At 40.6% G+C, this 25,525-nt stretch overlaps 2 protein-coding genes across 2 annotated transcripts; one reads left to right on the plus strand and one right to left on the minus strand.

The window, feature by feature from the left end:
• Nucleotides 1-706: 706 nt before the first annotated feature.
• Nucleotides 707-13,593, plus strand: lonrf1l (LON peptidase N-terminal domain and ring finger 1, like). Its single transcript, XM_026359972.1, has 12 exons — nt 707-3,036; nt 5,402-5,520; nt 6,455-6,577; nt 8,146-8,343; nt 8,458-8,668; nt 8,907-9,012; nt 9,149-9,263; nt 9,373-9,494; nt 9,619-9,777; nt 10,038-10,200; nt 10,398-10,550; nt 11,968-13,593. The coding sequence occupies exons 1-12, from the start codon at nt 2,460-2,462 to the stop codon at nt 12,124-12,126; spliced, it is 2,205 nt and encodes a 734-aa protein (XP_026215757.1). The 5' UTR covers nt 707-2,459; the 3' UTR covers nt 12,127-13,593.
• A 520-nt stretch (nt 13,594-14,113) lies between these two features.
• cabp4 (calcium binding protein 4) lies at nt 14,114-25,433 on the minus strand. Its single transcript, XM_026360188.1, has 8 exons — nt 25,378-25,433; nt 25,060-25,161; nt 24,524-24,656; nt 19,727-19,757; nt 19,273-19,416; nt 17,230-17,339; nt 16,131-16,278; nt 14,114-14,186 (listed from the first exon to the last, which is right to left on the minus strand). The coding sequence occupies exons 1-8, from the start codon at nt 25,431-25,433 to the stop codon at nt 14,158-14,160; spliced, it is 753 nt and encodes a 250-aa protein (XP_026215973.1). The 3' UTR covers nt 14,114-14,157.
• Nucleotides 25,434-25,525: the final 92 nt, after the last annotated feature.

The raw sequence follows: 25,525 nt of genomic DNA on the forward strand, positions 1-25,525 counted from the left end.
GCCTTTATCTTTAACATGCGTCCTATTAACTTTCTCCTCAGACAAATGTCTCTTTTGCTTTCTTTAATCCCTGTTCAGTGATTATTTTTGTCAGTTTCTAGTTATTTCACAAGTTAATTGTGGATTCTTCTCTTCATGGAAGGATATCAACAATATCAACTCTGTTGCTGTTAAATGGTCTCGCAGTTATATGATAACTCATCTACCACATGATCCTACAGTGCACTGAAATGTACCACATGGATTTAACCATTACATTCTGACTTGGACTGGCCTGTAGTGCAAGCCAAAACTCTAAACCATATTTAAAACTGATGATATTTCCAACTCTTTCAGCAACACTGAACGCTGGAAACAATGATTATATGAAGAGAACGGAAATGGGGCCAAAAGTGGGCAGGAAAGTGGGAAGAGAAGATAAAAATAACAGAAGGAAGAGATAAAGATATGAGGAAATGAAGAAGGAGAAGAAGAAATGAATATGTGGAATCAAAGAGGAGATAAGACACAATCAGAAGGTGAGACAGAAAAGACAAAAGCGAGACAGCAACGGGCACGCTGGTTTTATCCTCCAGTGCAGTACCGAGTCCAGAAACAAAAATTCGAGACTGCATTGAAAGAAGTCAAATTTATTTGTTTGTTTCATTTCTTAGTACTGTGAGTACACATTTGCATATCTGAAAAGGACGTGCTTTTCACAGTACGTTTTCCACATTTTGTTATGTTACAGCCTCATTCCAAAATGGATTACATTCATTATTTTCCCTCCTACAACAAATACCCCATAAAGTCGAAGTAAAAGAAGTTTGTTTAAAATCTTTGCAAATTAATTAAATAAGCATCCACAGTCTTTGCCATCAGGCTTAAAATTGAGCTCTGGTTCATCCTGTTTCCATCCATCATCCTTGAGATGTTTCTACAACTTGAGTCCACCTGTGCGAAATTCAGTTGAATGGACAGGATTTAGAAAGGCATACATCTGTCTATGTAAACATATATTAGCATCATGCTGTGGGGGATGATTTTCAGCGACAGGAACTGGGAGACTATTCAGGATTGAGGGAAAGATTAAGGCAGCAACGTACAGAGATAAAAACCTGTTCCATAGCGCTCTAGACCTCAGACTGGGGCGAGGGTTCATCTTTCAACAGGACAACGACCCTAAGCACACAGCCGAGATAACAAAAGAGTGGCTATAGGAGAACTCTGTGAATGTTATTAAGAGGTCCAGCCAGAGCCCAGACCTAAACCCCATTAGGCAACTCGAGAGAGAGACGCTCCCCATCCAAACTGATGGAGCTTGAGAGGTACTGCAAAGACGAATGGGAGAAACTGCGTGATAATAGGTGTGCCAAGCTTTTAGCATCATACTCAAAAAGACTTGAGGCTGTAATTGGTGCTTCAACAAAGTATTGAGCAAAGACTGTGAATACTTCTGTACATGTGATTTTTTTTTAAATACATTTTTAAAGATTTCATACAAAACTTCTTTCAAGTATAAGATAATAACAAAATGTGGAAAGGTTGAGCACTGTGATGTGCAGACCTCCAGACAGAGGGTTAAGAAGCAGTAAAAGTGTCAGTACCACCGTTTAGAAATAATGACTTTATTAAAAATGTCACTTTCATAACAGCGATTAATAAAGTAAAGGCATTAACTTTAACAAATGAAGAAAAAGTAGATGTTCCTATTAATGACTTGTTGCATTTCAGTGGATACTTTTTTTTTACATTACTGAATTATATTTATTGATTTTTAGCATCAAATGTTGAATGTTGCAGCTTGTATTAAAACCTTACAGACCATTAACTGGTGATTTGATGATCATGAATTTAGACCTGTAGGTTCTGATAATAATGATTATTTTGAATTACTTTAGGTTCAAATGTGAATCTGAAATATAGCAAAGTTATAGTAGGGCATTGCTCAAGTAAAGTTGAAATACCTTAAAATTGTACTTATGTAAAGTACTTAAATAAATCAACCACTACTTCCAGAAGCTTTTCCCACATCACTCTCTCACTTTCAAGTGGCTGAAGACAGGTGTTACAAAATGATATTACACAACCACTTCAGATGGACTTTTCTAGCAGCGTTTAAAGACTCCGACATGACGACGGACACATCCACAGGAACCTTTAATAACATATTGTTGTTGTTTTTTTGTTTTTTTTTTTGCACTGCTTTAACTCCCAGTCTGCAGAAACGTGAAGACGAACGCGTCTAATTCAGCAGCTCCTGCTCGAGTTATGAAACTTTCCAACACAGGTTTTGTAACGGAGCCGCTCCGACCAATCACAGCCCGAGCCTGCTGGTCACATGACTCTGTTTTTTTTTATGTAAGCTCTTGTGGAAAAGTCGCTTCAGTAAAGTGTGAAGGAGTCCGACGCTCGGAGAAATGGATCAACACACTCTCAGAACTCCTACCACTACATAACATTTGCTTTTTACGCCAGTAATGTCGCTCCACGGACATGTGGAGGCCGCCGCGGAGGAGAGGAGCGGCTTCTTCATCGGAGCCGCTGACTCGGACGAGGAGGACCATCACCAACTTATACTGCACAGAGCCAACGGGCTGGCGTCGGAGAACCGGCTCAGAGAAGCCATTCACTGGTTCTCTGTGGCCGGGAGCTACGGTCCTGTCCGACCGGAGCAGCTGAGCACCTTTGTGGACTGTATCCTGCGCAACTTTAAGAGCAGCGCGGCCGCACCGTCGGCCCAGAGCCGAGCCAGCTCCGGGGACGCGGACCTCGACTGCCCCAACTGCGCTAGTTTTTTAGGTGAACCTGTGACCGTAGGCTGTGGACACACGTACTGTAAAAGGTGTTCACAACGCCGGCTGTTCTCCAAGTGCAGGATTTGCGGTGAAGCAGTGCGGGGCGACGAGAAGACTAACGTCGTTCTGTGCGGACTCTTGGACAAATGGTTCCCCGAGGAGCTGAAAAAGTCCAAAACACTACGCGAAGTGGACGAGCTGTGTAGAATAAAACACTTCAAGGAGGCCGTGTCGTTAGCAACGAAGGTGATCCAGTCAGGTGAGTGTCGTTAACATAGCTGCACATTTTCGTTGACGAGCCCAGAGGCGTTTCCTGGTGGCGCGTCTGCTGCGCACTCCCACTGAGCATGTGCGAAATGTGTATTAGCGAAGCAACTCTGTGCGAAAGTGACGGGGACACAGCTGATCATCAGGCCGCTGTCGCCTCTGTTTGTGTTCACAGGCGTCTCGGGGGTTAGTAGACTGAGTTATACTGACCAACATCTTAAAAACCCGGTGCCATGTGTTGCGTTGCCGCTAATCTGCTGGGTCCTGCTTACGAAATTTCACGAGCTGGGCATGCGCGCTGGGTGCGAGTTGCATAAGGCAGGTCGTGACACACGCTTGGACAGGTTTTGTAACTTATCAAGGAGGGGGGGGGGGCGTTTGTATTTTGTAAGCGTTATGGCTGCTAGTAGCCAGTGTTTCATAAATGCTTCAAAAGGGGGAATAGACAGTTTGTGGGTCAACGCTGAGTAAGGCTTTTGTAACAGATCCTGTTATTATGCAAAGGGAAACGCTGTGAAGCCTTTGTGAAAGGTGATTTGTAGTTGAAGACCCCCCCCCCCCGCAGTCACCTCTCTTACATAGATGTCTTCAAGTTGTTGAAAGAGAAAGAAATATACCTTGTAGTGTCAGAACTCTGCACACACATCACATGTGACCAGAAGATAATACAATCAAATGAAGCACAACACATCTTTGAGTAGAGGTGGGCAATACCTATCATCATTATAGCTTCATTATATATGATTGTTTCAGCTTCTCATGATTTACTATTAGCTGATTTTAATAGTATTCCAGCTTTTTTTTTTTTTTTGGTCAATTGTGTGCTTTTTTTTTTAAACAAAGCAAGACATTTCAAGATGCCACTTTCAGCTCAGCAATATGTTTTAAAGTTTCGTTTATGAAACATTAATTGAATATTTTTGGAATAAGCAACTAAGATTAATCAGTAATGGAAAGAGGTGTTGGTTGAAACCCAAGTAGTAATAGTGGTCTTGCTTAAAGCTCAATGCACTCCGCCCCTTAACGCTCCAGTGGAGGTTAGAAGCTGCCTACATGTCCAATGAGCAATTCGTAGTTAAAAGCATTTCACTTCAGAACAACAACATGACAAATGAGTTAGGATGTTCAGGCCTCAGATGTCATATTGTGGTGATTGGGATTCTCTGTATGCAGCAGTTTACAGTAGGTTGCTGCTGAACAGTGGCCTGCAGTCTGGTAAGTTGTCCATCTGGACCTTCACCTGGGTTTTGAGAGCTTATGGAGAAACCTCCACGGTATTTAGGTCAAGCCACGTGCAACTTTGCTGTATCCCTGTTGACCTCAGTTACTCCAACACTGCTCCCAGGATAGTGAGTGAAGTACTAGTAAAGAAAGTTTAGTGGCCCAGATGCCCTGAAACAATTAGTTCATTAATAGACAGAAAAGTAATTGCAACCAACCATTTTTGTAATTTACTAATTAAGTTGAGTTTGATTACTGATTAGGTTGAAAATGGGAGACATCCTGCAAAATTGGGCTAGATATCGGATATTAACATCAGATCACTACAGGCCTAATTTCCAATGCTGAGTTTGACAGACACGTGCAGGTTAGATGCGGCATTTTGTTTTCATTAACAGAAATAAGCAAATGCACATGATACGGTAACCATCAGCTTTCATACCATGGTATACCATGAAACACATCGGCCTACTGTTGCACCCCTACTGCCTTCATCCCCTAAAATCACTGCCCTGTCAAATTTAGATATTTATCTGGAATTAATTGTGTCTGCATTACATTATCTTTTGCTTCTTAACATATTATCCTGACAGATTAATTGTTGACAGATTAACAAATATAGAGGGACAACTACTGTGTGCTCACCTTGTATGTATGAGGTGCACTCAGAAAAGCAGTGAACTGTGTAATGTAGAGGGCATTTGAGGATAACTGGTCTATTACTGTCTGTCAAGAAAGACACTTGACATTGGGTTGAGGATGTGGTCTGTTATTACTGAGGGGGTGATGCAGTTATACCACTGGCTTTTGACAACACTGACCCTCAGTGATGAAGGTAACCCAAGGAGGACGACAGAAACTGCCAAATAGTTTGGGGTGCTTCGGTGTCAAGATGACTTGACAAACAACCTGTCATCTTTACATTAGCATCTGCCATATATCAGCAAAATGAGCCAAATCCCATGTGTCGCAGTGAAAGTGATAAATTACTGGAATTAACAGCATCCCATATGTTAAAAAATTGCCACTCTATCCATGAAGGAAGTTAAACTGAACCTTTTATGAAATCCAGTTAAAGTTAATCTGCTAACAAAATGGCTAATTTAGATTTTCCATCTATTTCATGTTTCTTGCAGATTCAGAAACGACAGCTGCCGTTCGACTGTCTCGAGCTGAAGCATACATGGCTCTCAAGCAGTACTGTCTGGCTTTGGAGGACACTGAATTTTGTCATGGGTCCAACTGTTCTGCGGAAGTAGGTCACTCTCTGATGCTGCAGCAATTAGACCAGCCAAATATTACATAAAATCAAGATTGACATGAAAATGTCTTTTGTGCAGGCATTTCATTGTGATTTTAATCTATGATGTAAGGAAAATCTTTGTCAGGTGTGATTACACCAAATCTGATTCCATCATTTTTTTTTTTTGTTCCACAAGTCACCGCCTTTGGATGAAAATGTCTGCCAAATAACTAAATGTAACTGTAATGACTGTTGCATTACTAAGAGTGCAAAAGCATTTGATTGTTGAATTAATACAGATTAATGATATTGGTAACAATTCAACTGTAATTGTACTATTAATGTGGAAATATGAAGGCTTTATCTGATCCGGGGAGCCTGACATCCCTCTCACTCACCAGAGTAAATGTAGGAATGATAAGAGAAAAACTGAGTGTCAAATATGTCATTTCACACTTGCCACGCTGGCACAACTGGTGTGAATGAAAACTGAGCAACAGCTTTTTCAAGAGACATAACTAAAGTCAGCTCTTGTCCACTTGCATGCTGGAAGCAAAACAGCCCTGCGACCCTCAACACTGCCTTTGTGCACCTGTGTAACCTGCCGACTTAAACCTCGTCAGAGCTCATTACTTTTAAAGGCTGCTACATTATTCTTTTACCAGTGAATGTGCACAAGCTAATCTTCCTTGCACACAACAGGACAAGTGTAGAGGGTAAGCAGTGAGCTTGCACTCTGTCATTTGTTTGGTTTATTGTATCTTGTACCTTGTTTTATTTATTATATCTCTGTATAAGGCCGTTCATTTATTGTTATGAAATGTGCATGCTGCCATTATACTTTGGTCACGTGCACTACGTACCTAGTTTTATTTATTACAGCTCATTTCATAACATAAATGTTGACATACACAGCTAATCTTTCTGTCTCTTTGTGCCTTTTCAGGCTTTGTTTAGGAAAGCTATGGTGCTGCATGAAATGGGCCAAGTGGATGAGTCTCTTCAAGTCTTCCTCCAGTGCTTGGCAGTGGATGAGGACTTCCCCTGTGCAAAGAGACAAGTGGAAAAGGTGAGAGCATGACGAAGTTATGATTGATCTGCTGGTGCAGGAGGAGAAATAAATATTGATTGCTGTTCTCATTCTGAAATCTGGTAGTCGGTGGAGTTGGGACAGGGTTACACAATTTTAATGCTAGTGGCCAGCAGGAACAAACCTTCAATACACTGTAAGAAAATTTGATAGTAAACTACCACCGTACTACTATAACGTCACATAAAGAATTCTAGGTGTCCCTGTGCTAGTGTGAAGCTCTTCTACAATGGCCATTCGTTTTGTTTTATAGCTTACATCTGCTGTTATACTACATCCACTCAGTGGTACCTGACTTTTTCATGGCATGGATTTTAAAATGCCCCTCAAACTTTATGGCTAAATAAACAGTCTAACTGGAAACAAGATAGAGTTGCTGTGTTTCGTGGAATCCTGAAAGTACCCCCTGTTTTCATAGACTTTACATTGTGCACATTAATACACATAGAAAATGCCTCAAGTAAAATGCTGTGACTCTTTACTCTCTTTACTGTCATTAATAGACAGAACAAAGCATTATGTTCATGTTAATCATCATGGTATGAGGAACCACATATAATCACATGAGTTGTATGAAGTTTTCACTTAGTACAAAGTGTGTGAAATTGATTTAACCAGCTGTTTAAAGAGCTGCTGTTTGTATTGGCATCTTGTCTGAATTCCAGTCCAGAGAGAGACGCTGCCCACAGTAGACCTCACAACGTTCTAAGAGAAGTGTGGGAGCCAGACAGATGTCAAATTAAGTTTGTGCAGCCTATAATCACACTTTCTGTCTCAAAGGCCTTCCCAATACCCAAATACCCATGTAATAAAAACAGCTAAACCATGAAAATGACAGCCTTCATCCGTAACGCCTTCATCGGAGTAAGGCAAACACAAGAATCAGATTATTAGAAGTAAAATTTAAAAGCTCTCATTTCAGTTTTTTTATCAGTATATCAACAGTAACTTGATCATTCTTACGCAAGAGTCAGTAGGACTCAGGGAAATTATGCACTTGAGTGATTAAGGAAAGAGTTGTGTGAGGATGAATGAATGAGTCTGTCTAATGATTCACAACAGCACAAGCTATGCATATGTTTAAAATGATCTGTAGTTCAGACACCAGTTGAGTTTAGACCCTGAAGGGGAACTGGGAAGAAAGGTTGATGTTGTTTGATACTATGCCATCCATACCGAGGTCAAACTGAGATCATGCTGATAATTGTTCCAAACATACCATGGGAAGAAAAAGTGTATGAACCCTTTTAAGTGAAATGGTTTTCTGAATGATTTGGTCATAAAATGTGATCTGATCTTCATCTGAGTCGCATGTATTAAGAAACATAATGTGCTAAATGAAGAACAGACAATAATAATCTTCACAATCACAGTGGTGGTGAAAAAAGCAACAACAACAAACAACAAGACTTTAAGTAGAAGATTATATTCACACTTGCTTCAATTTTGGTTTAATGTCTTCTACAGACAATTGCTAATTGTCTTTAATAACACTAATGTCATCATCATCAGCTCTGCTCCATTGACAGCCTGAGTGCTTTTTTCAGATCTTGTGCGACCTGCTCTCTCCGGATCATGAGAACGTCAAGGTTGGCCTGAGGGAAACGACACAGAACACATCACCTCACTTGCGCAGTAAAGCCCTCGTGGCTCACGCTCAGGCTCAACCACAGAGTCCAGTCCAAAGACAACACCAACACCAGGTTCGTGCCACCTCTGCCCACCACCATCTGGACAACGAGGAGGTAACAACTTGTATCTTACACGTTTATGAATGGAATTACTGTTTCAGTGCAGTTGTCACATCATGTAAGAAATTGTCGCACTGTTTATACCCATGGTCTGTTGTCATTTTCCAGAAACGGTGGGAAAGTCTGGAGCGCCCTGGACTGAGCCGAGCTCATTCGCTGCGGGTCCATGGCTATAACTGTGTGGAGGAGGGTCTGAAAAGAGTTTACTCTGCTCCTCAGCTGGGGGACCAGGACAAGGGGAGCCTTCTGAAGAGGAAGTTGTCTGTGTCAGACACAGAACCCTGTGTTGTGGACCGTGGAAACAGCAAACATAAAAAAGGTCAATCCTCATTGTGATGCTTCCTGTTCTTCTTAATTTATTAGGTTTTAACTTGGAAATCAAATCTTATCACGTTCTGCTGCATTTTCACTACTCTGTTACTGATTCATAAGTTATAAATAAACATTTTTTATGTCCCAGTAATATATTTGACTTAATCAAAACCATTTCTACTTTAGAGTAAAGTTTTTTGTTAATAAAAATTTACTGTAAATTTAACTTTGTCCTGTCACGTTAGGTGTGACGAAGGGCTTCAGACAGCAGACTGCCAAAACAAAAATCTGCAGAAGTGTTCCAGAAGATCTGCTGGATCCCAGTGACTTGGAGTGCTCACTCTGCATGAGGTAAGGATGCAGGATGTTTCTTCCATATCAGCTCACATTGTACACTTGTAAAAACTGGACATTCATAACAAGCGTCTCTCTGATGACACTTGTAAAAACTGGACATTCATAACAAGCGTCTCTCTGATGAATACAGGTTGTTTTATGAACCTGTGACTACACCGTGTGGCCACACCTTCTGTAAAAACTGTCTGGAACGCTGCTTGGACCACACACCCCAGTGTCCCCTCTGTAAAGAGAGCCTTAAAGAGGTGAGAGAATAATTCATATTTGGCTAGTGTTGTGCAAATTCAATTTTCACATCCTCAACCCAATTTACTTGTGTCTTAATCTTTAATTATCACTTCCTGTGCTCTCCAGTATCTAGCATGTAGGAGGTACATGGTGACAACAGTATTGGACATGGTGATCAAACAGTATTTGAGTAAGGAATGTGCAGAGAGGACTAAAACCCATCTAGAGGAGACTAAAGAGCTTTCTGAGTAAGTAATTCTTTTCTCTGGCCTGGTTGATTCCAGTGTTTGCCATCAGATGTTTCTGTGTGCAGAAGATTCAAAGAGCCTAAAATATTTAGTGTTCATTTTGTCCTTCTCTTCTTCTGTACAGTCTGACGAAGAATGTGCCTATCTTTGTGTGTACCATGGCTTACCCCACCGTGCCTTGCCCTCTGCATGTCTTTGAACCACGTTACCGCCTCATGATTCGCCGCTGCATGGACACAGGCACACGGCAGTTTGGGATGTGTATTAATGATCCCCAGAAAGGGTAAGAAAGCAAGGACAAAACAATAAATATTCTCATAACCAGATAAGGGGTTTCTTAGAACACTAAACATAACAAAATTCACGTTGCCAACTTCCAGCGTGTTTTTATCAACCAGCTATTTATGCTGGCGTTGGGGATTTTTGTTCATGAGTTAGTTTTCCTTACATGCATCAATTCATGGGTTGTCTCAAATGGATCACTGCTGGCTAAAAGTACGGAAGCTATAATGTATAATGGAACCATTTTGTCACTCCCTCCAGGTTTGCAGATTATGGCTGCATGCTAATTATCAGGAGTGTTCATTTCCTCCCTGATGGGCGATCAGTAGTGGACACAGTTGGCGGGAAACGCTTTCGAGTTCTGTCCCGAGGAATGAAGGATGGTTATAGTACTGCTGACATCGAACACTTGGAGGACAACAAGGTAAAATCCAAAATGACACACTAACATAGTTAGTAGCACAGTGGCTTTTACAATCGTTCTCCACCTGAAATCTATATTTTAAATGTGAACAAGTTGATGAGTTACGTCATTGTAAATGTTAAACAAAAGCTTTTCATTTGAAGTTCAGACAGTGTAACAGCGACCTGTACATGCATTGATTTATTGTCTCCTTTCAGGTGGAGGACAGTGATGAGCTGCAGAGACTACAAGAACTGCACGATGGAGTGTATGAGCAGGCCCGTGTCTGGTTTCAGAACCTGAAGATTCGCTTCCACAATCAAATCCTGCAGCACTTTGGACCAATGCCAGAACGAGAAGCTGACATCCAGGTACGCATCTACTTCTGTCTAGGAACAAGATCTTGTTTAACTTTCTGCTTCCAAGACATGTGAGTGTCCTAACTTTAGAAATAACCATTTGTGCCTATAAATAGGTACAACAATTCATACATTATTATTATTTTATTGTTATCTAAAGGAGCTTTGACTAAACAGCATAATTAATTAATTAGAAATGGCTGCAGAGAGTACAAAATTCTCATCTCATGACGCAAGTGCCTTTAGGGGAGACCCAAATTCCCATGGATTCACCTGCCACAGAGGTCTTATTACTCCAACACTGTTGTGTGCGCTCAGCTGTGGCTCCAGCTCGCAGCCTGCAGCGCTGAGAGGGATTACAGCTCTGCTCTTAGAACAACCATGGACCAGGCGGAGTCAATTGATAATATAGGCTAAAGAGCTTTATGGGTGTTTCATGCCTAATCCCACCATTCCTGTTACGTCAGAGAGCGTCATGAAGAGAATCCCCAAGTCTTATCATGAACATACATGCTAAAAAAGGAAAGCATGGAGCCATTATTTTTGGTGCTTTGTTCCAGGAAGTAATGCAGTAATGACTAAGAGCATTGTACTTGAGTAAAATGTAGTGCAGACATAATTTGTTCAAAGTCTTGAAAGAATCTTAAGCACATTTTGTAACTTGAAGCTCAGACTGTCAATGTAACTCTGATGCAGACATGCATACCTCTGGTAAATTAGCTTAATTACGTTTTAACTCATTCCAGGATTGTGGGGCTGAGTATAATTGAAATACTAGTACTTTTCAAATACTGTCTGTACAGAGCGAGCATGTCATTTAATTATCAATCATGCAACTGAAGTGCTGAAATGTTATTCATTCCCGAAAGCTGCGGCTTCAGAAATCTAGGTCGCCGCGGCTAATTTGGTGCTTAATCAAAGTGCATTTAAATCTATATTTAAATTTAATGTCAGCAGATTAGTTTGGCTCAAGGTGTGCTGCAAGTCTTGTATATCTCAAGGACGCTTTAAGCAACTTAATAAATCTTTATGTAAGTTAAAGACATGCTTCACTTTATCACTGTTTTTAAATGACACGAATTGTCTGTACCCAGTGTAGGACTTCAAGGTTTTCTAGATATACCTATAAACCTTTGTGGGTCCAAGTCTCGCTTCTCTGGAGCCAGAATAAGGAATATTTTCAATAACTCAACAGGGACCAGAGAGTTTATCGTAGGTGTGGACTGCTGACCTGCTTGTTGTTTTTGATTCACTCAGTGAAAGAACAGAGCGTTTTGCTGGATGATTCTCACTGATTCAGCTTTTAAATGTGACCACATTTGTTTTTAGGGTGTTGGAACAACGTCACAGTTAAGACATTATGAGCCTCAACATGTTTTTCTGTCATCCAAGCAGTGGTCTCATACTCTTCTTTCTTTCTTTCCTCTAGGCAACTCCCAATGGTCCAGCTTGCTGCTGGTGGCTCCTGGCTGTCTTGCCTATTGACCCTCGGTACCAACTCTCTGTCCTCTCCATGTCCAGCCTCAGAGAGCGCTTGGTGAAAATCCAGCACATCCTCACATATCTGCAGAGCATCCCCAACAACTAGAGCTTCATCTTCTCACCACCACCAACTCACTTTGAACTATTAAACATCACTGAAGCAACCTCTTGTCAACATCATGCCAACTTTTGTTTCTACTGCCATTAAATCCTTTAAATGTTTATTTCCACAGCAACAACACTGTTTATTATTAACCCTACACAAGATCAGAGCAGTGCTTTGGATTAATATTACTAGAGATTTGGTCAAACCTTCTCAGGAATAGTTTCAAGGACACACATTGTTTGTGATTGACATATATATAAGACATAACTTCCCAAATGATCTCTTTGAATTGAGATTAGCTACAACTACTCCTGATTAATATTTTGTTGATGCTGTTCAAGACGATGGCAGAGAGTAGTATCAGCTTTGTGTTGACCTCCTTTAAGACTGGCGAGAAGAGTCTGTTGGGGTTTGTGTTGTATCTTGTCTGGTGAGACTGGTGCAAGATTTTTTGTTTTTCTTTCCCCTCATAGTAATATTTTTGTTTATAATATGGAGTGACTATGTGGAGCACAATCCTCAAAGGTGATATGTCGATGATAGATTGGATGTGATCCAATGTGGTTTAGGAAGGAATCGTTGTGAAGAGATTTGTGCAAAAACAGGTGCAGCTGCAGGCTGGCATTAGTACCAGTGATGAAAGTATTAATCGTCTCTTCCAGATATCAGGTTTTCTTCTAGTGACTTTTTCTCACATCCTTAACATCCACAGCTTCCACCGCTGCCTTTAAATAGTGGCAAAGGCACTTATTTGTTTAAGAGTGATGCTTTTCCACTTTCATGGCCGTGAAATTTCATCTTGATTATTCGATTTTCAAATGTGATTCTTCCTCTCACAGTTGACCTTAAGTCATCTGTCAGGTTTTGTTGTTTGTCATGTACCTTTAGACGTCCTACTGGAGTGTGAGGATTTTGCAGTGAAAGATTTAGTGTCTCAGCTCTTCTATTATTTGTCTCTCCTCCAAACCAAAGGATGCAGTGTCTTATTAAATTAACTTAAATTTAATTTATAAGGTTAAATATATTTGACAAAGCATTTGTATGAGAAATTCAAAGGGGATCTTGCAATAGTATTACAATTCATGCCAAGAGAAAAACAGCATATATACTGTAAGTGGGTTTGCATTGTTTGTTCACAGCTGCTCTGTCTGCTTGGAGTAGAGGGAACAGTGCCTGCAGTGCTGAAGTTGGGGAACTGCATTGCCTTACACCATTTTGCATTGTGATTTGAACAACACAGTGTGTTGGCATGGCTACCATTCCTTTTTTCCATGAAGTATGATTTAATTTTATTTTGCCCCTCTCGGTTTGAGGCACCATGTGTTCACAATGTGTTTAAAAAAAAAAATGAAAAAAAGGGTTAAGTGAATGCAATTTTATGTGAAGCATTTGTAAAAAAGGCTTTTTGAACAGATCTGATGGTTTAAGTTATCAACTGTCAGTAATAAACGCTTGTTTTTCAATTAAGTGGCCAGTGTTTATTGATCCACAAATCTAATAAAAGAGAAAGGCAAATAAGACTGAAAAGTCCCGTCACACTCCAAAATATTTTCAGTATTTCTCTGTAACATTGGATTTTCCTGCTTAAATAAGCTATAACAATCTATGGCAAATGAAAACAACTTTACCATTATAAATTATTTACACATTAATTAACATCAGATTTGGATTCAATTAAGTTTAGACATACTACATTTACAGAGTGACCCTAATAAATACCTGAGTTAGAAATCAATGAGACATCAGGTTTCCATAGACTTCATTTGGAAATATGTCTAAGGTCTGTATACTTGTGAGCCACAAGGAGGCAACAGTGCAGCATAATTTTTACATACAGTTAAGTGTTTCATAACTCAGCCTTTAGCCGCTGTACTAACTCAACCTCCAGTTTTAATGTGCAAATATAAACAGCTTTTCAAGACTTTACCATCAGACATTTACAGTACATAATGTCACAGGTAAAGTTATAGCAGAGTGGAGACAAAGCTCATAAATCTAGTGTTGTTATGCTCCGTCTTCTTCCATCAGGGGTCATCGTGCAGAAAGCATCATAACAAACTCTGCAGAGAGAGAGAGAGACAGAGACAGCAGCAGATCCACCGATAAGGACTAATGACACTCTAATATCATAAAAAGGACAGCATGAGATGCAGCCGCATCATTATCAGCCCACATGAATTTCTCCTGGAAACTAATACAGCCCATGGTGTGATGTAATGGCAAAAATGTTTCCATTATCACCAAGTTAATGAAAAACCGAAGCAATGATGATGAGGTGGTATGTGGAACAAACATTGGAAGAAAGCGTACAGGATCATTTCATTTGCAAATTTAAATATAGCGGTTTAATTTTTCCTGGTGCTGAAAAAAGACAGAATGGAACTGTTTTCCTGGACTAGGACTAAAGTCTGTCCTGGATTTAAGAGGTTAACAAACTCCAATATGCCAACTGCCAGTTTTCCTGGCTCTGTTCATTTCCTCCTTTGATTACGACTTGTTTCGGCGTGCTCTATCCATTATTATGGATTCATTTGTCAATCAAGGCTCCTATTGATGTATCCTGTCAATGAAACCCAGCTGCAGCTAGTGCTGGAGGCACTCCTCGCTAAATCCATCCACTCAATCATGTCTCTTATTCCCCATTGTCTTCGTGAAGCACTTCGCTCTTACAGACTTCTGATTGTAGGTGTGAATCTATTGACTGACTGAGCACTGAAGCTTAATTCCAGATTAACCCACTAACATTATCTCTTGTTGTACTGCTCTAACCATTTCCTATAAAAGGAAGTGAAGCAGGCGGAGTAGTAGCCCTGTCCTAGTCATCCTAACATTGAGTGTGAGCTGCCGCTGGGATATTTCTCCGGCTTCAGTGTAGCTGCCGTGGAGGTTTGCCAGCCAGGTGGCTTTGCACATGTGGCTGAACTGCTCACTCAAACACTGGCCTTGAGGCTAATTGATGATAATGAGGAGCACCTGCTTATTGATCCCTTCTGACTGACATTGCCTGTTCATATGTTCCCAATAATTGTAATTGATTGGACTGCTGAGACGGGACAAACAGGATCACACCTCTAAGCTCTGCGTGTGCTGCAGACTATAATTGCACTAACATGCATGTGGTGTTGATGACACCGCCGGCGCATGTGGACTCTGGCCCATTTGCATTTGTGTGACTGTGTGACTGTGCACCAGTGTATTGTTCATGGCCTTGCAAGGTAATACACGGTAATAGAAACCCTGCTGACTCCTCGAGCCTTTAGTGTTTTATTGTTTGTGTGTAATGTGACAGTTGTGCAGGCATGGGTATCAACTGGCTTAATGCACTACTGACTCACCCGGTTTGGCCCTTAATTGACTTAACCTCCTTCTTTTATCATCCATTCCTTTCCCTTCCTAATTTCCTTTTTTCTTCATTTCTGCTTCTTTCCATCAACCTCAACTCTCTGTGTCATTTCTCTATAGTTTGCCCTTCCTGCCTGTTCTTCTTCTAATAAATAGAATATAAACCTGATGTTACTGTAATGAACTGAATGCTTTTAACTATCCTATCAAGTGTTCTTGTTACAATATTTTTTCATACAATTCAATTAGGTTACTTACTGCTACATTAGTGGAAAGACCTGTGGGGATCACACCACACAGTGTGGGTTTCATCCAATGGGCTACTATCATGATACTGTGATTATGAGGTAATTTCATTACATCTTATAATGCCACCAACATTTTGTCACTATTTCAATTGTTAATCACGGGCTATTTCAACCCCTTACCTGTTATTTTGAGTTAGTGGAGCCATTTCAGTGCCACTTCTAGCTCATTTGTGCCCTTAGCAAATTCTTTATCCAAACTTCAAGCTGATTATTTTACCAGTTTATCTGTTTATTTCAACTAACCTGAGCATTTTTAATCAGCACTATAAGCTTATTAATTACTTACATTTCTTAATTATATAATAATAGTTGTCTATAGCCATCTATTCCAACTGTTCATTTGTTGTTTCTTACCATCAAAGTCAATGTTGCCATCTTTGTTGAGGTCAATGTCACCCAGGATCTCCTCCAGCTCGCCTTTCTTTAGCTTCTCGCCCAGTAGGGTCTTCGTGCCCTCTTTCAGCTCGTCCAGTGAGATTTTTCCATCACCATCACAGTCAAACTGCAGAGGAACAGGGTGGGAACAACAAGCTTCATGTTTGTGGAGTGAATAGGTTATCAATAAATATAAATAAAACCAAACAAAAGCTTAACATTGTAGATGAAACCATGACAAAGCTATAGAAACAAAGAAGTCTCTGCTTAGTTCCGACACGGCTGCATAAGGCCTCTGGAAGTGTGAAAACAGCTTGAGTCTCCAGATGGGGCAATGCTGACTCATGAAGTGTTAGTAGTGAAGTGAGAAATACTTCTAAAGTGACTCTGAGGCAGCTGAAAATGTGTGCTCATTTGTCCAGAGAGTGGACGACTGGAAGAGCTAAAGATGCACGAGCTTCTGTTTAGAAGTGGATTTGAGAACTATTTCATTAATCTCACACAAATGGAATCGAACACAATGGCAACGACCATTGAACCGTGCGTTCCCACAACACACGTCACAGTTAAAAGCTGTAATGCATATCTGCTTGGGCAGCAGCTCCGTTTAATGGTTCTTTTGGCGTCCTGCCTACAGGCTTTGATAAAAGCTCAGTCTATCAAACACTAAGAAATAGCTGGAGTTACTGTTGATCTGTGGTATTTCCACTCAGAAAACATACTACATGCTAAAACTAATAAATACATGATTTGAATATTGACAGTGACATATATAACTTGGATTACTGTAGACATGAGTGATCTAATCAAATGGAGATTTCCTGCAGACCGATGAGGCATCACAAACTTTCAGCTGAAGTGGTTATGGAGCACAAATAGTTGAATATTCTCTCAGTCTCACTAAAGTCTTTTCTTCTGCATTCACAGTCAACCAGCCCTCTTCCTTCATACTTGTTTAAAAGTATGATCCGTATACTCCAAAGTAAAGTCTTGCTGTACACTTCAAAGTACAGCACCAGCCTCCATTCACGCTCTTGAAGACAGACCTCTTCAGGGTTTCAGGCTAGAGACCGCTTACCTGTTTGAAGGCGCAGCGGAGCTCCTTCAGCCCAACCATGTGAGCTGTCTCAGCCAGCATCCTCGGCCCCATTAGCTCGCAGAAATCATCAAAGTCTACGTGACCACCCCCTGCAGAAACACACACACACACACACACACAAACACACAAATACACAGGTTGGTGACCAAGTAATAACTTCCTTGCCTCCCTAGAGTGGAGTGTATATACAACACATGAATTAAGCATCAAGGGCTCAGAGGCATATAGAGTATACGTAGCCTAGTTATCTATATATAGTAATAGTGATGACAGAAGTGCTCAGATCCTATAATTGCTATTCATGATCATAATGCTTATATTAGCATTGTATTAAATGTGTATTAAATTACATGTTTGTGTGTTTAACATGTACCGTAAGAACACTTTTATTGTAGTGGGTATAAAAGTTACAACATTTCAGCAGCTCTTGACTTAACATCAAACCTGTCTGTCGAAGTATGTGAATGTCTTCAGTGCATGGAGGCTATAACAGTGCATGCAGCTGTGTGTTCATTATGTTTCATTACTCCAGTTATAACTACATGTAGTTTTGTTTGCTTCCTGCGGTAATTATCAAAACAGACTGATACAACAGGAAGTGAAAAGATTTGCTTTATTAGTTTGACAAAAGACAGGCTCATTTGATAGCTTAGACCAGCAGCCTCGGTCTGTTTTCATTATCTGGGTCTTGGTGGATATGAAAGACTATTCCGTCAAAGCCATGTGGTCATTTTGTGTCTCAAAAATGTAATTAGTGCTCTGAGTTTCAGGACTGCTGTGAATGTGAATCTAAAGGAAGAAATGAAACTCTGCTTGCATTGAAATCGCTTCTAGTGTTAACCTTGAAACGAACGGCCCCTACGCAGTCACAACAACAGCTGAAGGATTCAGGAAATGAAAGACCGCATCTGACAATTAATCCTATCATTTTGAGTAAGCAGAGCGTTTTCATATTTGCCTTAAGGTACTGGACTGTATGGTATATGCTTCTTTTTTCTGACTGGCATTACCCTTGTGGAGCAGAATTGTGGAGGTGAATTTCTGTTGCTTATGTGGGTCACTTTGTACTCAGAGAGAAGAAATATTACCCCCAAAGACCTGGGATTAGTATTATTTTTAATTGATGCTAGTTATAGAAAAAGGACAGAACTTCATGATAGTCAAAATAGGAAAGATGTCTTTAATAAGAGTTTGGCTGCATTACTCTAGCACTTTCCCATTCCCACACAGCCATGCAAGGCGCTAGCCCGACCACTGGAGCGGCTCGGGGTTCACCGTCTTGCCCGAGGAGACTTTGACACGTGAACAGCAGGCGCGGGGGCTCCGACTGCCAACCATGTGATTAGTTTGGTAACTGTTATTCCTCCTGATTCATGGCCACCCCCTCCAAGATGATGAGCTTGGGAATTTCAAAACATCACACCTACAGCACGCTTCATACGTCTGCATCCCAGGTGCCCATTGAAAGTTTGCACGAAGGCAGAAACAGGTAGATTTTCAAGTCTGACTCTACACTGTGTAGGTGTTACAGGCACACGTTCTCTAACCCTGTGGCAGTAATCCAGCAATCAATGTGCTGATGATTCACCTTAAAGTTGAAATACTAACCACACACAGATCTATACTGCATCATTCAGAGAAGAAAGCAAAGGCAAGCACGCCTCGGTAAAAGCAGAGCGAAAAAAGTTAAGTCTCAAACTATTCTGTATAGAGTTGCAACTAAACACTAATATACCCTGCACCTGCAGTGTGGGGGCCATTAATCAGTCTCCTAAAATGTCTCAAATGTCCCCAACTTCAAAGACAAACATCAGTTCCTCACAGGGACGAAAAAGCACAAATACCAGCACATGTGCAACACACACACACACACACACACACACACACACATACATTACTGAGGCCCTCACACCTGCTCATTTTCATTCTCATCAATCATGCACACATGCTTTCACCACTGACGAAGAAATAAACACACACACACACACACACACACATACAACCAGACAGGTAAATACACACATTTAGTTTTGATTTGCTGGATGATTTCGATCAGCTCCATCTCTGTTGGCATGTAACCCATGGTCCTCATACAGTCTGCAATGTCTTTGTAATGGATGAAGCCGTCTGCATCGTAGTCGAATTCCTTAAAGGCCTCCTGTAACTCTGACAGGCACACAGACAGATTACAGCAATTACGGCAAACTGTAAAGTATGGTAAACATATACACATATACAGAGAGTGATGGCAGCACTTCGCAGCAAAGTTAGTGACTTGTTTTAGGTTGCTGGAGGCATCCAGCCTCGGAGAACAGCTGTTTAAAATTATGTGTGAATCACAGGTGATAAGGTAAATCAAAGAATCCTTCAATCCCTTTAACAGGGGAAAATATCAATATGATTGATTAGGTTGTGTTATTGACTAGTCATACAGTACTGTAAATGCACTAGAGGTGCAATTAGACTCGTTTCTTACCATCTAACTCCTCTGGCATCAGCTCTCTCTCCTAGTAGGAAAGACAGTGGAAATAATTACAAGACAGCAGTGGAGGAAGAGATGTAAAATCAGGGCGGCTTCAAAACTGCAAATTCTCCTGAGAAATGCCCCAGTGATAATCTGTTTTTCTACTACCAAATTAGAATAACATGCATATCATGTCAACACTGCTGCATGCTGACAGTAAACTCTAATGGGATTTCACCCAGCGACATGTCTTTCTAATTTGTAAAATGACATAACGCCACACACTCCTACATGTCTCCCTCTCTCTCCCTCTTACACACACACTTCATCTGCATCCTGAGGGAAACGCAGCATAAGCACAGTTTGTGTGTGCACAAGTACAAATAAAACACCCACACACAAGCATGTGACAGCGGGTTTCACGAACCTTGCACTGTTGCAGAGAAACACACACACACACACACACACACACACACACACACACACACACACACACACACACACACACACACACACACAAAAGCGAGGCACAAATCCACCTGTACAGATACGAGACATGTATTTTGCATAGAGTCTTATGTGTGAACTGTTCAGTATTCGCTGCCTTGTTTTGACATTTGCTCAGGGTGGTCTCAGCAGCTCTTTCCCTCTCCTTTTCATATTTTTTCAAAGAGGTGAGGCAAACCTAGAAGCTAGGAACAGAATCTCCACACAGTCATTAAACACAGAGAGTGGAAGTAAAATTCAGGTGTGTTAAAATAAAAACATCTTAATACATTCCATAGGTTGTACGCTTATGATTTTGGTAAAACACGTTATAATGTTAGCTCCGATATTGTATAAATGCATATGTTCTGGCAAGAAATCCACAATAGGAGTGCGCTTAGAGGTTTGAGAGCTTCACGTAAATCCATCATTCCCTATGTTGTCTGTGTGTGCTGGCAATAACAACAATAACAATGTGCTAAAATACTTTATCTGTAAACATGTGCTGACTTAAACTTTCATACACAAAGCTTGAATATGGAAAGATCATATTAAGACCTTATTAATTGTCCTTTAAAATCAATGCAACCTGTGTTCTCTCGTTCAAATTGTCAATCCTGCAGCCTCTTGACTTTTGGGCCTGACAACGATGTGGAGGAACATGATCACATCCAGTGGGGACACAAGAAACATGCAAACTCAGCAGTAGTTTTTCTATATGGCAAGTGAGCCTGACACATGGAGATATCATTTGGCACGAAGACACCACAAGCCTGAGGACATGTGTAAGTTCAAAGGAACAGCAGTGACATACAGGCTCGTAAAAGCTCTGATTGCTGTGAGCACAAATGTGCTGAATTTTGCTCCTGGCTTATCTTTGGTCAATTTCATGCAGTAAGGAAAAATACTGAGGCTCAATAAAGTTTGAACGCTGAGATAAAGACTTAGGTGGAAGTAACAATTATATCTATCTACGGTATTTTCCTGGGGTAGTTCTATTTAGTCAGACTTCACTTTTAATCCACTTTATTTCAGAGGAAAATGCTGCACTTTTCACCTCATCACATTTCTATGGTTGCAAAACTCTCTCAGAGCTTTTACATGAAACAACGTTGAACAAAGTATGAAGCATATTTAGCATTTTTATGAACTAGACAAATGTGACTATGACCGTATCAGCTTCAGCTGCTTTTTTCTTTGATCCTCAAATCTGTTAGATGCTCACCTTACTACTTTTATTTAATGTCTGATGTATGTCCATTACTTTATTTCTACTTTTATTAAGATGAATACTATTTCAACCTTCACTTGCTCTTTTTTACTTATGAAACAGCGAGCGATAAAAAGGCTTTATCAGAGAACTGAAATATAAAGAGAGGTGCAATATTTTCATCCTAATACATGTTGGCACTCAGGGTGGCTAATACATAAATCATACAAGGTCATCCTGTTTAAGTGCACAATAGCTTCAGGAAAAGCAGAGGCGCCCACAGTTTATTTGGGAGATTCTCCACATGGCAGGTGTTCAAATGATTATTCACGTCTAATATTGCCAACAGAGTCAAAACACGAATGCAACGCCAAGTTGCAACTGCATGAAGAGTTATCTCACCATACTGTATGTGTAAGCATACTCTGCCCCAAAGAAGCATGATTTATAGAAACCGTTTAAGTTTAAATACGATTTCTGATGCTGCAGGCTAAGAAAAAAAAAAAACAACTCTTGTCTAGAACGCTGCACCCTGCACAGGAGCCTCCAGCCTACAAGGGCAAATTTAGATAGCAAGGTCAACACATTAATTGGATTTTTTTTTTTTTTCACACTGAAACGATTAGACAGCATACCATGCAGACTCTCAATTCATCCTTTAGACCGAGTTAATTTCATTCTGCCTGTCTTTGCATGGCCCATTGAGCAGCCTACTGCTTTGTAAACATGGTGCATGGGCACATATGAGACGTATGTGGATACTTCACTCAACAACATACGAGCTTCAGAGAATGAAACCACTCTTATCAATAACTATACAACATATTAAATACACGTTGGTGATTAATGTCTGTTTTGCTACATGTCCATCCGTTTCCTCCTGTGGCTCAGCATGACGTGTAAATACATCAATTGTTTTTCTTTAGCTGTTTTGTCTCCTCCAGCTCCTTCTTCAGTGGGATCTAATGAGGGCTGACAGTGAACCTTGCTGAGGGGGTTATTAATACTTGTGTTGAGGCAGGGATGAGGAATGACTGCAGGATGGATGGTCTCTCTGCCTCAGTGTCAGGGCAGCAACCACAACAGCGTGTCCTCTATCCGATGGAAATGATACCAGAGTCTCTACCTCACTGCCAGTACATACAAACCAGGGGCTGTCCCCGTAAAATAAGGTCACGTGGGGCAGTAACTCAGGGAAGGAAAGGGGAAGAGGAGTCCACTACAGCCCAAGGTCACTAAAATGGCTTTTTCATTTCCCACGAATTGCTTTAAAACAATGAAATGGTCCCATTACTTATGACACATCATTAAAAATCTCCCAGCTCCCCTTGATGTAGATTTCTGTTATATTTCACAGTAAATCGCTCTTTTATGAAAAAGCCATTTATGGAAAAGCCTTTGGCTCTGCCATGTAATAAGGTCTCAGCAGCGTTTCACAAGGTTTCATGGTTAAAGGGATTTTCAATGAGTTTTCCTCAATAATACTAATAATATTAGTAGTAACATCCTACATAGTGACCAAACGTATTTCCTCTCCACCATTTCTGTCAAGTCCAGTTCAAAAAAAGTCTTTTTCTCTAGGCAGACACTCGAACATGCAGCCCTCTCTGTCATCCACGACCTTACACTTTTGTATTAAACATTTACTGTAGTGGTGCTTGATATGTAAATCGACCAGTGATTTCAAGAGAAATGAGGAAGGTGCCATTGGGCTGGATCGTATGTTGGATCATATCCAGTCGCCCTACAGGAATCTGGGCAAGGACACAGCCAACGCCTAACTTCAGCCAAGCCGAGCATTAATGGAAGCCAGCCCAGTGTCCAGGCAGTAAAGCATTTGTGAAGAGGACTTATTGGAGAGACTTCTTTGAAAGGATTTAGAGGATGAACTAACCCCCCCTCACATTCCTGATCAAATGGTTTTGTGTTTGAATGAAGTTGGGTAATGATATTCACTTTCCATAGACAACGTACCTTTTCTAGCAGCAATTACTGGTTTGCAAACAGACCATTACCCACAGTTCCCTTCCAAAAAATCATTTCTTCTATTTTTATCATCGTACCTACAATTTAGAATCAGCAGTAAAAAGTATCTAGTGTCTAATTAATAATTAATTAAATATCTGATGTCTCTGTAAGTGCTATTAGTGATTTTTAATTATCCTGGAAAGATAGAAAAAAAAGCAACACTCCAGTTAGTCACGAAAGGCACTTTATTTGTTATTTGTCAAATGATAGACTGGTAGACCTGCAGCTTTCTCACTTTATTCTCTGTACGTACGTGGTATGAACGTCATCACGCTAAGTAGTGTGAATCATAGGTCGTTTTTACAGTAGTTTCAGAGTTTGGATTGGTTCTTATTCTGCATCAACTAGCGTCAGTAAAGCTCAGTAATTTGCACAAACACCTTAAACACTGCAAAGTACCTTGAGATGACTTCTGTTGTGATTTGACGTTAGACAAATAAATTTAAACTGAATTGTATTAACTGAGAACAGAGACACTGGTGCAGATACAAGCTCTTGATTTTTCCTTTATAACCAGGATCAGGATCCAGTATGTTCAGTGAATAATATGAAAAAAATAGTGTTTGGTGTATTTAATTAGTGTTTTCTAAACTGATGCCCCTATCGGCAGGACAACGTCAGTTGTAGAGTTATATGATATTTTAATAGTACGTTTTATTTTATGAAAGAATTGTCATTGTTTGAAGCAATGAGTGATAGGAAACAGGAAGTGAAAAACATCTACCAGTTTCAAAATCCAGGGTTAAACAGTCACTCAAAGTTTCTCGGATCTTATTAAAGATGCACTAAAACAACTCCTCCTGATGTTATTTGGAAGGACCGGCTCACAGGAACAGCTACAGATGTCAAGAAACAATTATCTGATGTTGACAGCAATGGGTGTTGACATGTATTGATTTTAGCTCAGTTAAAGTCTTTGACATCCTCGACTTAACTGATCTTCTGCTATTTAATAGATGTTGTTTGCCTGTTTTTTTTATATAAAACTAAAAGCTAGAATGTCTCTACTCTGTCCTTTTTGGAGTCAGTCTACTGGTAAGTGTGTCAAGACTGTATGTTGGAGTAACAGGGCTTTTTGAACTGACCTGACCAAAGAGTTTATTGAGGTAGGAGACGTAGGCAGCGGCCACCGCTGAGCTGTTGCTCAGGCTCCTTTTGCTGCGTCGCCGAGGCTGCTCCACAGCAGAGCTCTTCTCCTGTGCCGTGGGGGACTTAGTGCTGTGAAGTGAAGTGTGCATTTGCATGCCAAGTGTTGAGAGCTGTCATCATCATAGCCAGCCCTATAATTTCCTCTCCTAACTTACTCTAAAAAACACACCTAAGTGCCTTTTGGGTGATATTCTTAGAAAGGTGTTATTCCATCTAGCCCCCCTTGAAATAATTACGCAGTTCGAGTGAAACGAATGAAAAATGTCAGCCGTCCAATCAGCTGACGTCAGCGGTTACATCAGTCAGCAGAAAAAAGAAACACGTGTTTCTCACAGGAACTGAAGTTTGCAATTCTGAACGTCTTGTTTTGCAGCTAATGTACCAATTGATGACACTAATTTGGTGCATATATCTACACACCCACACTTCTCTTGTCCCAATCAGCGTTGATTAGAAACAGAATGATAATAACCAGAATTTCTTGGAGAGGCTGAGCTGAAGGGCCTTGTTCTTGAATCTCCCAGCAGCGGGTGACCTGCCAGCTGGTGCACCCTTTCCCCCGCGTGGAGACATACTAGGGGAGAAAGAAGATTTAATCAACATAAAGTGCACTAAATTTTAGGGCCAATGATAAAATTCATCAACACTAAACTCTGTAGATTGTCACACAATATAAAGATATGAATGGATCTCACTCATTTAGTTTCAGCCCAAACTTTTAGTTACAACTTTATGAGTGTACACATTCCCTGCTATTTTTCTCTACCATTTTTAGTTTGCTCTCACAGACCTGGCAGCAGAGGGTGGTCTACTCTCCAGTCCTCCCTTTGCGCTTTTCACTGACATTTTTGCTGGAATAAACAGATACATGTGGAGAGGAATGTGAGTGCAGGGAATAGAGGAGGCAAACAAAGAGTCTTCCAAAGAGCCAAATGGGG

Source organism: Anabas testudineus, chromosome 1 (genome assembly GCF_900324465.2).
Source record: "Anabas testudineus chromosome 1, fAnaTes1.2, whole genome shotgun sequence".
Taxonomy (NCBI): Eukaryota; Metazoa; Chordata; class Actinopteri; order Anabantiformes; family Anabantidae; genus Anabas; species Anabas testudineus.